General features: G+C 38.2%; 1 protein-coding gene across 6 annotated transcripts in view; it reads left to right on the top strand.

Moving 5' to 3' along the window:
- Positions 1–1,429: 1,429 nt before the first annotated feature.
- The window catches only part of LOC121251695 (WD repeat-containing protein 26 homolog), a 39,547-nt gene continuing 25,246 nt past the window's right edge, over positions 1,430–15,730 (top strand). The window contains exons 1-3 of one of the 6 annotated variants that reach the window (XM_041151016.1): positions 1,564–1,794; positions 1,946–1,977; positions 5,039–5,860. In XM_041151016.1, coding sequence (XP_041006950.1) covers positions 5,066–5,860 — 795 coding nt within the window. In that variant the 5' untranslated portion in view covers positions 1,564–1,794; positions 1,946–1,977; positions 5,039–5,065. Of the gene's footprint in view, positions 1,983–5,038; positions 5,861–15,730 lie in introns of all 6 variants that reach the window. The other 5 variants (XM_041151019.1, XM_041151020.1, XM_041151015.1 and 2 more) reach the window with 5 other exon arrangements.

The following is a 15,730-nucleotide window of genomic DNA, read 5'->3' as shown; positions in this document are numbered from 1 at the left end:
CTCATCTGGCATAGTTAAGTTAATAGCTCGTGCCCTTCTTTTCCAACCCATTGGCTTTGGTACCACATCCACTTTCTGCACAGGAATTGTAAGTAGTTACCACATCCACAATTTGCACATGAATTGTGTTAGCAACATTCTGACTTGCTTGAAGACTTAGGTTGGAGTTCTTGATTGTGTTCTGATTTCCTTCCTAAGCCTTAATATCCTTGTTCCCTCATGATACTCCAATTCAACTATTTGTTTTCCTTTGCCATTAGCTACTTCAGATGGATTATAGTTATCAAGTTGCTTACCCTGAGCAGCTTCAAGAGGAACTTCTTCTTGGGTTACCTGATTACCATGTATAGTAATTATAGCCCTAGTACTTGGACCCTCCTCATGTCCTTGGTTAGAACTCTGAATTATGTTTCCCTTACCCTGTAATCTTTTATCTCCATTGCCTAGTAAATTGAAAGTTGTGGCCCTTAACTATTAACCATATTGAGATTGAACATTTCCTGAATTGCTGAATCTTGTTTTTCCCATTACACACACTCGGCCAACATGTTGAATAACCCCACAATGAAAACAGAATAAAGGTGGTCTTTCATACTTCAAGTCAATCTAACTTAGTTTGCCTTCTACTCTAACCAACTTCCCACGAGGAATAGGTTTAGTGATGTCTATGTTGACCCTAATTTTGAAGTATTTTCCCGGTCCAATTCCATCCACATCCACATTCCCTTAGAGAGGATCCAATTCTTTCATCTCCTTCATAGGTCATGCCTGCTAAAGGCAAACCATGTAGTTGGATCTAAAATGGTTCTTGGTAAAAAAACCACTTCATTAGGGGGAATACTTCTATCAAAAGTTTGAATACAGATTAAATGTTTATCAAAGGTCAAAGGTCTTCCATTTATTACACGTTCAATATCCACATCTCTTTAAAATTCAACCAAGAACATGTGATGCCCCACCTCATTGAAGCTAATAGAACCCTCAAGATTCCAAACTTTTATCAAAGTTGCTTTAAAAGTTCTTTTGTTAAGACTCTTGTCCATCAAAATTAGTAAAAGAACGAACCTTTGAGCTCTTGCATCTGCACGTTTAGTATCTTCAACTGTGAATTCCACCTCTTCTTTCTCAATATCTATTAGTTTGAAACCTTCCCATAACTTTGTTAGTTCATCTGCCATGGCTATTTGTTTGCAAACTTTGCAAACAGTTGAATTCTGATGTGAATATAGAGAAATCCTACTCCATTGCCTCACTCAAAAAAGAAAGGACTTTGGATCTAAATATTAAAACTGAAGATTTCAGGTATCAAAACCATGATATTAATCTGATCCTATTTTGTTTTGTTTTGGTTTTTTTTTTTTTTCGTTTTTATTGTTTTGTTTTGTTTTTTTGTTTTTTGTTTTTTTTCTCTCTCTTTAACATTGAAGTTGGACTCGACCGCCCAAATTTGGACCAATCGAACTACCCAGCCACCGAGTTTCAGGTTATGGCAAGCCCATGGACAGCCCCACTAGAAGTAAGACTCACAAACCCATCTCTCTCTCCCCCCCCCCCCCCCCCCCCCCCCCCCCTCAAACCCATTTAGTTGGAACTTGGTTACCTCTACGCAAAGAGAACTCGGTGTGTTCCTTCTACCCGCAAAGGTTCCAAAGAATCCAAACACCTTCCTTCTGAAGGGGTACGAATACCTTTTAGCTGTAAATTCTACTTTCTGTACGCATATTTCACAAATTTTCGGTCTCCACTCCAATCCTGCGCTTGCCCCCCTCTTTTATTACTGTTATGTGCCGACAAGTAAGAAAAAAAAAAGTCCTTTGTTTTGGGGGTTCGATCCTTTGGTGTTACCTCTACTCTTTACTGATAATCAATCTGTTTTCTTGTCCTGGGTTCATTTGCTGTTCATCCGAATTGGCTCCCACACTAAATCGCTTTCTGGGTATTGAAGTTTTGTTATCTTACTGCATAATTACGTCTAAAGTTGGGTAATTTGTACTCTTCTATTCGTTCTCGGATTTTTTCTCTTTTTTTAATGCAGGAGTTTGTTTTGGGATTTTGTTTATTGCTTAAATTTATAGTAGATTACTTATTCTTATGGGGTTTGATTGCTTCGTACGGTAGGATTTCCTTTTCCCTTTCTATTGATATTTTTGTAGTGGGTTTTAATTAATATTGCTAAGAAGCATGCATATTGCGATCTATTTAGTTTCTTTCCCTTTCTTGGGAACTATTCAGATCTCAGGAAGACATTAACAGTAACTATTTTCTTCCTGTGAGGTCAAGTACATTTTAATTTAGTGCAATGTGTTTGCTTAAACTCGTTTTGTTCTTTTATAAATATGTTTTTAATTTATTGGAACGTGGATCATCAATTTTATGGGCCATTTTACTGGTAACATACAGAATTTAGATTTATCCACATGAGAATTTGTGTTAAATGCCCGTAAAATCCTTGAGTTGACTTGATAAAATGTATTGTTGAAGTCATGTAATGTAAATTTCTTTCATTGATTATAGAGTTTGTATTGCGAGCCAATGTGATTGAGCTTGTAAAATGATATTTCATTAAACTTATGCTCTCTATGAGATAGAACACAGCTTAAATTGGCGTTTGAACAATTGTTTGACCATTAACTGTAACTTGCATAATTGGATCAGACTTTTCAAGGACAGTTAAATTGTTGTGTAGATATAGTTTCCCTCTGTCCATTTCCCTCTGGCAAAAACAAAGGTTACAAAATCCGGCAAGTTTTGGAAATGCTGCCACCTAACTGGAAATAATTTTTTGAACACGAAGGAGTAACTGTAGAAGTATGGAAGTATCACAAGAAATAAAAAAACAGCCTGCTTTGAATGTGTAATGATATCATGGATTATATATACTTATGGTGTGTATAAATATCTCCAAATCTTTTTACTTACCAAAAAATGAACATTGTCTGGTCTTTTAGAATTTTACAATGTAGTGGTAAAAATGTATATGATAAGAATGCTATTAGAAATGTAATGTAATACTCTGAATGGAGTATAGGAAGGTGGTGAATTGGATCCCACATTGCTTGAGAGATAACAGTTCTAATGACTCCAAAGATCCCATGTTGACTAGTTTTTTCTGGAGTATAGGCCTAAATGTTGCTTGAAATTTCTTTGGGTCATTATAAATGGTATTAGAGACAATCCCAACTAGACTTGTGAGACTGGAGTTGTAACACCTATGATGAAATGGCTTGATGAGGACGTCAACGATTTAAAAGGGGGGGGGGGGGGGCTTGTAATACCTCCCACTTTGAGTATAAGTAGGTGGTTTATGAGATCCTACATTGCTTGAGAATGAGAAGTTTTTGCCCTTTTTAATGATTCCAAGGGTCTCCAATTGTAACATCATAAGCTTCTTACGTATTACCTTCCTCTTTTCCCTTTGCCTGCAGGGGTGGATAATAAAATTGGGAGGATTTTCCAAAATTTTTTGTGGGTTGGTCTTGGAGAGGAAAGAAAGTTTCACTTGGTAAGTTGGAACAAGGTATGCTCACTTGTTTCTTGTGAAGGTTTGGTGTAACAACCCGGCTCAATAATTCTAAGGTCGAAATATTGATAATTTTTATTGGGCCTAAATTATATCTAATGGGTCATATTGGATAAGCCCACGGGAAGGTTGTGGGGGAGTTGGTGTTCTAAGGAAGTTAGAGGAGTGTATGGGGTAGGTTTGTGGAAGTTCATTTGGGTTGGTTGGGGGAATTTGTCAATCATATTAAATATAAGGTGGGTGATGGGACAAGGATTAGTTTTTGGCATGATACTTAGTGTGGGGATACGGCTCTCAAGAATGTTTATCCTTCTCTAGTCAGGATTGCTAGTGATCAAGAAGCTGCAGTGGCTGACTCCTTTATTTTTTTAAACAATAAGCTCCAATGGAATGTAAATTTCATTAGAGATGTGCATGACTGGGAAGTGAACATTGTTTCTGATTGTTTTGGAAGATTACACCACATGAAGATTGTGCAGGGAAGGGAAGACAGTCTGCAGTGGATACATGCTGGAAATTCCAGATTTTCAGTTAGCTCCTTTTATAAGGCATTAACTTGTCATTGTGCCAACAAATTCCCTTGGAAGAGCATTTGGAGATCTAAGGTTCCTAGTAAGGTTGCATATTTTTGTTGGTTGGCATCTCTTGGAAAAATCTTGACCACGAATAATTTTAGAAAGCATGGTTTTTTTGTTTCGGATTGGTGCTGCTTGTGTAAAAAAAAATGGTGAATCTGTTGACCATTTATTTCTACATTGTGACGTGGCTAAGACTTTGATGGATGAGATTTTTGGTAGGATAGGTTTTGCTTGGGTGATGCCCAAGCAAGTGGTGGATCTTTTAGGCATGTTGGCAAGGATTTAAGGGGAGCCATCATATTGTTGCGACATGGAAGATGATTCCTTCATGTTTGATGTGGTGCTTATGGTTGGAAAGGAATGGGCGATGCTTTGAAGATAGAGAACACTCAAGGGGAGAGCTTAGAGAGTTTTTCTATAGTACTTTGTGTACTTGGGCTAAGCTTCTTGTATTAAATGGAGATAATGTTCATGATTTGCTCTTAGCTTATACTAGCTCTTAGCTTGTATTTAGGTGTTATCTCTTGTATACTTCCCGTGTATTTGGGCTATGCATATTTACTTGTCAATAAAATCCCTTATTACTTATAAAAAAAAAAAAAAAAACATTATATGCTAGTGGGATGATATCCAAACAACCTGTGAAACCCACGTAGAATTGTGGTAAGTGTGTACATCCAAACTTTCAATTATTTGATCTTTAGAAACACAGAAAGGTAGAGGAATCTACTTTCCAAAGTTTCTAATATATGTAATATGTCTAGTTTATTGATTCATTTTTGGTGATAATGATTAGAGTCTTTGCTGTTGCTTTCCGTATTGTTACATTTAGCTTTGGAATTTATAACTGATAGTTTGACAAATTTATCCAGAGAGTTATTCTTGTGATTTACTGGTGATGGGTTTCAAATTAGATTCTTTATTGTCTTTCTGGTTGTAGTAATATATGGGCTGAGGTGCACATTTCATGGGAGGCGTTGAGGATGAAGAACCAGCCACAAAACGCACGAAAGTGTCTTTTGAAGAATTGAGAGGTCTTTCAAACGGTTCATCTTTTATAGAGCCTGTATCTGCTTCTTCGAGTGATTTGATGGCTCGACCCCTAGCATCTGAAGGGGACAAAGAGGTTGTTGGTTCTAAAGGAATTATTAAAAGAGTGGAATTCGTTCGAATAATAGCCAACGCGTTGTACTCTCTTGGCTATAAGAAGAGTGGTGCGCACCTAGAGGAAGAGTCTGGAATACCATTACACTCCTCCGTGATAAATGTGTTTATGCAGCAAATACTTGATGGAAATTGGGATGAAAGTGTTTCTACATTGCTCAAAATTGGACTGTCAGATGAAAGGATTGTTTTATCAGCCTCTCTTCTGATTCTAGAGCAGAAGTTTTTTGAACTTTTGGATGCAGAAAAGGTCATGGATGCATTGAAGACATTGAGGACTGAGATTGCACCTCTATGCATTAATAAGAGAGTTCGTGAACTTTCTTCCTGCATAGTTGCTCCTTCACAGTGTAATCTAGTTGGGTCTTGCAGTCAAGACATTGTGAGGTCAAAGTCTCGTTCAAAGCTACTGCTGGAGTTGCAGAAACTGCTTCCCCCAACAGTTATGATTCCTGAAGACAGGTTGGAACATTTAGTTGAACAGGCGCTTCTTTTGCAACGAGATGCTTGCATTTTCCACAACTCTTTGGATTATGAAGTGTCATTGTACACTGATCATCTGTGTGGAAGAGATCAGATTCCCTCCCAAACGTTGCAGGTTAGAGAATACTTTTCTGATAATGTTTGTAAGCTTCACAAATAGTTTTTACACATTTCCATTTTTACTCTCCTTTTACTGTAACTTGATGCACGGGAAGCTTCTTTCTGTGGTTGTAATCTGCTTCAGTGGTGAACAGTATTAGTGGTATGGTATAGGTCTTTATCTTCTTTCTAATGCATGTATTATGGATCTGGAAAACTTATGTTTCTGCATGTGTCTACCATTACTACTGGTCACAACTATAATTTTCTCATCATGTTTAGCAATTGAAGCCTTTTACTCAGGTTTAGTACTTATTCTGTGGGGTTTTCTCAATGTTGGGGCTATTGCTTGAAGCCTTTATTATTTTATAGGTATTGCTTGAAGCATTTTTTAAATAATATGCATATTTTTTACTTATTAAAAAAGGATATATATATATATATATATTTCTTGCTATTTTTTTATTTTTTTTTGCTATATTTTCTTTGTTTTTGCTAGGATTTCATTTGGATTGGAATAGACAGAAAGGGGTTTCAAGTAAGATTTGGAGAAGGCAAATGACCAATAAACTACTGGGATCATAATACTTGTGATAAGTGTTTGACTCATTGTTAAAATATTGGCTGACCATAGCTGCACAGAATTTGACTGATCAGAAGTAGTTGAACATTGAGTATGCTAAGGTGGGTTGGGACATCTGATTTGAAGAATGGGAAGCTTCTAAGTGAAAGATCTTGTGGTAGATGAGATAATGACCTGGAATCTAATGTATGTGGGATATCCGTTTTCTCATTGGAGCTCTTGGGTAAAACTTGTGTGGAATTTGCATATATTTGGCCAAGCATAGTTTTTGTGGATTGCTTGTGAAGGAGAAGAGCTACTGTTCATGTTAGTTTAGATTAAGCTTACTTGATTCAGTGGTTTCACTTATCATCCCTCTAATTTCATGTGTTTGAGAGATTTTCCTCCTTTCGTAAATTGGGAGGACATTTGATTTTGGATACATGTCGAAAGAGGCTCTTTTCTAGTAACTAAGAGGAAAGTGTTGAATCTGGTTCAGTGGAGTTTCAGGTAATGAGTTTCTGGAAAATTTCTTAAAACCCCATGGATCACTGGTTTTTTCATACAGTAGGTGCACTGTAATCCTCTGAAAGACATACATGTCTGTTTGGAAGGGCTGGTCAGGATCTGGAAGTTACAACCTGGTTTCCTTATAAGATATGAAAGGCTGTAGTGTTCAATTGCTAGTTTTTCTGTCTAGCGATAAATTAGGGAACCAAATGAAAACATTATATTGGATATATAAACATTTGAAGGATAAATCTGGGAAGGAATAGCATTAATAAAATTATGAAGCGTGGAAGGATTGAAAAGGGCAGTTGTATATAACCTCCAGCATGTCTGATGATTCCGTACAAATGGGGTTTAGAGAATGTTACAGCTATGGGTAGTTAATGTAACGCCCACCCTTGTGGTGAGACTTTAAGAAATAGTTTTTGAAAATGAGACAAGAATTACTGAACTTTTTAAAGCTTTTCCATTCCTCCCCAGGATATAAAAGATTCCATGATTAAAAACTAAACCTGCTTTGAAAATCAAAAGAGAGTTTGCAGCGGAACTCATTAAATTAAATTACAAAGTCCTTTTACAAACCATGAATTTATACATTAAATAAAACATGCCTAGGCTTCTATCCACTTTTCTGTGGGCCATGTCCGTCCAGACTCTTTGTCCTCATTTCATTCCTGGGTGGGGCATACATAAAAACAAAATGAGCCAAATACTTAGTAAGTGTTACTTCATACTGTAAACATAGGCTAACGTAGGTTTTCATTCATATATTTTTCATTTCTATCCATACATTACATAAAACATTTATTCACTTGGTAAACATTACAAGGTGGTGTTTTCTTTAAGAAGGTTTTCCTTCCTCACTAAAAAATTTCCCATACCTTGTTCATTCCTTCACAAAGAGTTAAACAATTTCACAACATTCAATTTAACTATTATCACTTTTCATTGAATGACACACTGTTATGCCCCTTGTGTTATAGCTTTAGCGGTCGGAGTCCATTTCACCCACTTCATTGATACCATCATTCATTCAGTCATTGACTGTTATATAGCATCATACATTAAAACATTAATTTTTTTTCATTTATTTTATTTCATTTATTCCTTTCAATACTTTCCGTTTCATTTTTTTCATCCCTCGGGTTTATAAAACATCATTTCATAACATTGAGCATAAAACATCATCATTTTGCTAAGGTGACGCTCTTGTATGTCCCGTTTACCAGGCTTTTGCCAATTCTTATGATCAATAAAATTTTGTTTACCAATAAAAAAAGTCATCATTTCATTTTATGGATCATAAAGACAATAATTACTGCATATAACATCCATTTCATCATGCATACAATTCCCATAGAGATGCATAAAAAGGGGTTGCCAAAGAAAGGTCATTACATACATATACTTCAAAGCATCTTTACCTTAGCATAGATTTTAAAAACATCATTTCATTTCTAAGAAAAATATTTCACTTTCTTCCATTGCATAAAAAGACATTTTCTCATAAAAGCATTTCATATCAATAGAAAACTCTAAAATATGAACATAATATTTACCTGGACTCCATGCCATTTTCATTTCATGCAATCCATTCATGTGTGTGTGAGATAGCAACCTACATTCATACATAGCTTTACATTGTTTCATTTTCAAGTGTATATGCAACTTAATCTTAAACTTTCATAAAATTACCATTGACTTAAACTTTGTTCACTTTGACTCATTCAATTATCCAATCCATCCTCCATACATTCTCTTACCACTATTTTCTTAATTTCAAAGCCATAACTTGTGACCCTTTGAGGTCACCTTTGCAACAAATTGCATCCAACTTCTTGGCCCGTCACACTGTTGCATCTATTCAATTCATCTACAAAATGCTCAGCACCCTTCCTCCATATATGTATCATTCAACCCACATGGTATAATCCAAGACCCTCCAGCATACATACATTGATCCCAACACTTCAACATCGTACATAATCAAGCTCCATTCACAGTCATCTAACCATAATTTTAATATGTGTAAAATAAAGAGAAAGGAATAGAAGTTATACCGAGAGAGAGGCTAGAATCCGAGTGTTGAAAATGTCAAATATAATATTGCCATGACTGTAAAAAAGGTGTTGCTGTTGTCTACAGCTTGCATCAATTCTGTTGCTACTTGAAGCTTTTGTGGCTGCTGCTTGATGCTTTTACAAGGCACCTTGGATGGAGCAACCAGCTATGGCTTGAGGGAAGGGGAGATTGGGTGGTAGAGGGCTAGAATAGACTGCTGCACAGCCAACTGCTGTTTCGGTTGTGACACAGATTTAGACTTGTGATTGCTGTTGATTGGTGTGTTGCAGCTGCTGCTTGGTACATCTATTGATGCTGATTGATGGTTCTGCAAGAGACCTAGGGTGGTGTAGTCATTTGTGGCTTTGTGGAAGAGGAATTCGAATTGTTAAGGAGTTGGAACAAACTGCTGCATCTGTTGCTATTTTTCTACTGCGGTTGCAGTTGTTGCTGTACTATAATTTTCTTCTTCTGCTGCTTTAGAGCTGGTTGTGGTCTTAGATTTTAAGGTCATTTGGTACTCCTAATGTCACATGTTGAGGCTGAGTTGAAGAGATGAAATAAAGGTAAACAAAGGGGCTGAAATTTAAGATGAAATGAGAGTTAAAGTTGCTGACTTTTCTGCACTAGTAGGACAGCCAACAGCTTCTGTATTTTATTGTTTTCAAATCTTCCCACTTTCTAATACCTTCCTAATTGCAAAAGCAAGGATTTAGAAGTGATTAAAATGAAGATAAACAAGCTAAAAAGTCGACCCAATAGAAACTAGTAGGAAGGAAACTATTGCAGAAATTCAGAGGAGAACATGTTGCTGAAATTCTGCTGCTATGTTTCAGTTTTGGACAGAATTAAAAGAGTGATTCTATTTGTTGCTTTGGTGGTTGCTATGGTGGCTTATTGAAGTGTCCTATAACAATATGATACAAGTGGCTGAAGGTGGCTTGAAGGTTGGAGTTAAGGAGGGGAAAAAGAGTATACAGGGTGACTAAAGGCTGGGCAGAGGAAATGTAAAGATCAGCCAAAATCAAGCTGAAAATAGAAGTGTATGCTTGATCTTATCGGGTTGCTGCAGAATTTCCAGTTGCTTCTTGTTTGAGGTGTTCCCATGACATTGAACTCCTTCCTCAAATAAACATACTTCTAAATAAACCAAAAAGGCAAGACATGAATAAAGAAAGTGACAGTTATATCATATCTGAAAATGCTATAACTGCCAAAACAGGAAATTGTAGGCCTCGTTTGGTTACACAGATGAGATGAGATGAAAATTGAATAAAATTGTTAGAATATAATTTTTTAATATAATTTTTTAATATAATTTTTGTTTTCAGATTTGAAAAAGTTGAATTGTTTATTGTATTTTGTGTGGGAGTTTGGGAAAGTTATAATAATTAGATTAGATGAGATGAGATGAGATGATTTGTTTGATCAAATGAGGCCTTAATATCTATTGCTTGAAGTTCTTGGTTTGGCTAGGATGGCTGAAATGGTGAAGACGAAGGAGGGTTCTAACTAATAGACAATGCTTTAAAGTGGTCTAATACTAAGTTGTTTTTTATAAGTAAACGATTGTATTAATAAAAATAGGCATTTTCAAGCAGTTAGAGCTGACATGGGTTATGCCTGCAACAGTAATGGAACTTTTGCCATGCTAGTCGAACCTTGGTGGTCTTCCACAAATCTCAGTCGTGTGGAAAATGATTCCTATATGTATTCTTTTGGTGTATTTGGCAGGAACAAAGTGACCGGATATTTGAAGATCGGGAACGCTCCTTGGAGGGGATTAGATTGCTTGTTGTTAGCACTTTATTTTCTTGGGCCAGATCTGTAGACTTTAATGATCTTGATTTTCATGACTTTCTCTTTTCTATTTCTACTAGCTAACTTGGTGTAATCTCTTGTATACTTTGGGTGTACCTGGGCCATGCCTATTCTATTAATATATTATAATCATTTACTTATATATAAAAAAAAAAGAATAGGCATGGCCCAAGTACACAAGATGGTATACATGAGGTAACGCCTATCTAGGAAGAAGAAAGGAAACAAGAAAGTCATGAAAACCAAGGCCATTAAAATCTACAGCTATGGCCTATAAAAATAATGTTCTAACAGAGTTTTCTAAGTTCCTCTAGAGAGTGTTCCTCGTCTTCGAATGTCCGATCATTCACTCTTGCCATAAGCACCACAGGATACATATGGGCTCCATTTTCCACACAACTGTGATTTGTAGAGCACCTCTTAGATTTTTCCAACTAGCCAAGAATGCAACCATTGTGGCGGGCATAACCCAAGCTAGCTCTAACCTGCAGAACACATCATCCCATATTGCTCTAGCCACCTTACAATGCAGTTGAAGATGATCCACAGTCTCACACCACTTTTCTTGCATATACAACACCAGTCTACTATGATCACCCCGCGTTTTCTTAAGTTAACATCTTATCCAGAGAAGTTGACCAAGCAAGAAATGCTGCTTTAGGAGGCACCTTATTTCGCCAAATCCTCCTCCATGGGAATTGATTGTCTTGCGATTGTGTGAGACGTATAGAAAAAATGAACCGAGAATGTGCCTTTACCCGTGGATATCCACCACAACCTATTAGCTCCTTGAATGCTCGGTCTCATGGAGTATAGAAGACAAAAAAAAATCTTCAAAGTTACCAACTTCCCAATCTTGGGAAGCCCTTCTAAACTTCACGTTCCATTGGACTTGATCCCTGGATATCACTATAAGATCAGCCACTAAGGCTTCCTTTTCACATGCAATCTTGAAAACTGAGGGTAATAAGTACTTAAGGGCGTTATCTCCACACTATTTCCCAAGTAAAACCCTATTAAAGATCCTTAGATTTCTGATTCCCAGCCCACCAAAAGAGATTGGGGAACATATCTTATCCCACTTGACTAGGTGGAATTTAAATTCATCCCCTATACCACTCCAACGGAAATCACGATGCAGTTTCTCAATTCGAGTTGCCACACTTGCTAGAATTGGGAATAAAGATAAGAAATACGTTGGTAAATTAGGCAAAGCGCTTTTGATTAAGGTGATCCTACCACCTTTTGACAAGTACAATCGCTTGCAACCAGCCAATCTACGTTCAATCTTCTCAATCACTGATCCCGAATTGATTTAGCCCTTGATGCTGGTCCCAATGTAAGACCAAGGAAATTCATGGGAAGAGAGGAAACCTCACATCTAAGAATGTTAGCTAACTGTCGGATGTTGCGCACATTACCAATTGGCACCAACTCTGATTTGTCGAAGTTTATTTTCAGACTTGATGTCGCTTCAAAATAGAGTAAGAGAGCCCTCAATGCCTGCATTTGGTTTTGTTCAGCCTCACAAAAAATCAGTGTCATCTGCAAACAATAAGTGAGAATGTTAAAATTACCCCTATTGGGGTTACCAACCAAGAATCCAGCTACAAAACCACTGTTAACTAAGGCCGAGATCATAATAATGATAAACAAAAGTGGGGACAAAGGACCCCCTTGTCTTAGGTCTTGCCAGCTGTTAAAGAAGCCAACTGGACTGCCATTTACAAGCACTGAAAACTTTACCGTTGAGATGCACCATCTAATCTACGAGCACCATCTCTCCCCAAGTCCACACCTCCCAAGCAAGTATATTAATAATTCCCAATTCACATAATCATGAGCCTTCTCCATATCCAACTTACATACGATCCCCTTATTGCCAGACTTTAATTGATTCTCTAGGCATTCATTGGCGATGAGAACTGAGTCTAGAATTTGCCTACCCCTTAAAAATGCATTTAGGGGTTTCAAAATGATCTTTCCCAAGACCTCCCCTGGGCAGTTTGCAAGCACCTTGGATAAGATCTTATACACATTCACAAGACTAATAGGTCAATAATATTTCACTTCCATTGCCCCAATCTTCTTAGGAATAAGTGCAATAAAAGTGGAATTTAGGCTTTTTTCAAATGTTCCAACCAAAATAAATTCTTGAAACACCTTCTTCATTAAATCCTCATTCACCACATCCCAACATGTTTGGAAAAATCCCATAGATAATCCATCAGAACCAGGTGCTTTATTTATAACCATTTTCCTCACCACGCCCATGAACCTCGATCTCGGTCTCTCCAACCAAGAAACATTTTGTGGCTCTATGGACTCAAAGACTAGTCTATCGAGTTTTGGCCGCCATCCCACATGTTCAGTAAGTAAGTGTTCGAAAAACTCAGCAACCTGCTCTCAAATCACAGGAGCCTCTGTACAAGCCACACTATCCATATTTAGTATCTCAATGGTATCAGTTCTCCCATGAGAGTTGGCCACTCTATGGAAGAACTTCATACTTCGATCTCCTTTTAATCACAGTGCTCTTGACTTTTGCTGCCAAGAGATCTCCAATAAGATAACCCTCGCTAATTTTGATACTAACTCTACCTTTGGAGATAACTCTTCCAAGGAAAGAATTTGACCCTCTTGTATCCTTTCTAACTTCTGTATCTCGTCCAATATAGACTTCTTACGGTCACCAATATCACCAAAAGATTGAGCATTCCAAAGTTTTAGATCTTGTTTCAAAGCTTTCAGCTTACTTGCAAAACTGAAACCTAGGAGTGACATGAATCTGATATGAGGACCACCATTGCCTAACCCTATCTACAAAACCTTCAGTTTTCAGCCATATATTTTTGAATTTAAAATAGCGATGCCCTCATTGAATATCACCACAATCCAGCAAGATAGGAAAGTGATCTAAACAAAGGCGAGCCATTTTTGACATAGGTCTAGCTAATGACTTCCCACTTTGATGAGACCAAAAATCTATATAGTCTACACTGTGTATGTGATTGGATCACGTGTATGCTTCGCCAATGGGAGGAAAATCCATGAATCCCAAGTCAAAAATACATTGAGAATTGTTGGTCGCAGCCTACCTTTTTTTTACTGTTCACATGAGAACCTTGTAACATTAAAATCACCACCTATGTGCCATGGTATATCCCACCAACTATGAACTCCCACTATTTTGTCCCATTGATGTCTTCTATTGCTATCTGAGTTCGGCCCATAAATACCAGCAAACACCCACAAAAAATTGTCTTCCATATTCTTAAAAGAACATGCCATTGTGTACTGCCCAATGAATTCTTTTATTTACTCTACCACTCTTCTATCCCACATAACTAATATACCTCCTAACGCCCAATCAGATGCTAAATAAGCCCAGTCCACATGTGTAAAACTCTATAAACTTTGAGCAATTCTTCTTGTAATGTATTTCAGCTTAGTTTCTTGTAAACACAATATGTTCGCCTTCCACTCACGAAGTAAATTTATTACTTGAAGACGCTTATTGGCCTCATTAAGCCCTCGGACATTCCAAGAAATAATTTTGGGCTTCATAAAGACGATGCTATCCCCTTCCCTTTGGATCTTTCTTTGCTTGAACTGCCCTCATAGTTTAGAGACCAAGTTAATCTCTTGAGCTCCCTCTGTTTTTTTGAACCTGATTTCTTTTGCTGAACATGTCCAACTTCAATGGTTGTAAGCAAAGCCATGAATTGTTCCTCAAAACCCTCACATTCAATTCCCACACAATGTTGGATTTCCTTCACCTTGTGTAAAACCCAATCGAAGATGCTATACTGACCTGGCAGAAAACAGTTGAGGGGTACGGGCTCCCCAACCATGTCTATCTCGTCCTTGGGTGTCCATTGTGATTTCAACGGCACCCCCATCTCTTCCTTTGCACAGTTGAATCTACCATACCACCCAGAGGGGTCGATTATAGGCACCAACATCTGAGATGGCCCCACTGTGACTTCATCAATACTCTAAGCTTTTGTAAACAACACACATGCTACGTCAGGATGTTGTGAAACCTTTGCCAGAGGGGAACCACCTGGATCTTGAGTGAGGACTCTCCCTTTCTGTCTATTGGCCTTGTTTGGCCTTGTTGGGCCTGGGATCCGACGTCTAACGGTACGACATCAATGAGATCCAATTCTGGTTCTACTGTTGTCAACTCCCCCTATATCAAGTTTGTCATCTAGGCTACCATCGAAGGTTCCGTGGTTAGAGTCATGTCTGTTGGGACCTTTTTTGGCAAGGTCAGTAGACTCTTGCTAGTGGAAGGCCCAGCCACGCCCCCGCCTCTAACCCTCCACATGGGCTGAATACCAACCTTGGCCTTCACTCTATACTCCCCCACAGGTTGAAGCCCAGATGATCGGCCCACAATATTACCTGCCATTACACTCCCTTTTGACGGCCCTATGGGCCGAGGCCCAGCGGATTGTCCCAAGTCCAATGGGTCCTTATTAAGTCCCACGGGTTGAAACCCAGAGTGACTGCCCAAAACAACTCTTAGCTGCATAGCCCAGCCCCACAACCTTATCCTACTCAACGCAGCGTATTAAGCAGCCACTTTCTCCTGCAGAGCTATTAGTAGGGATTGCATGTCCTTCAAGGTACTGTTCACGCCATTGCCTGCCAGAGTGACAATAGGCCTGCCACCGCCACCCTTCTAGTGCACACATACTGTACCAATGGTGTGAAGGACCATTTCGGTCCCCTTTACCTTGAATGTGTCGTACGGTGGCTTGCTGTTTGTACCACCGCCAACCACTACATGCATATATTGCTCTCGGGACTGCACCGGCTCCGTCGTCTGCATTAGGGGCCTCCTTGTACGACAGACTTTGTGTTTGGGTCCCCACCCCTAATGGTCTCTGTGATCGTCCACCAGTGTTACGAAACAAGATCCCC

Source organism: Juglans microcarpa x Juglans regia, chromosome 2S (genome assembly GCF_004785595.1).
Source record: "Juglans microcarpa x Juglans regia isolate MS1-56 chromosome 2S, Jm3101_v1.0, whole genome shotgun sequence".
NCBI lineage: Eukaryota > Viridiplantae > Streptophyta > Magnoliopsida > Fagales > Juglandaceae > Juglans > Juglans microcarpa x Juglans regia.
Note: the sequence above shows the minus strand (reverse complement) of the source record. Positions and strands in the feature narration are given on the sequence as shown.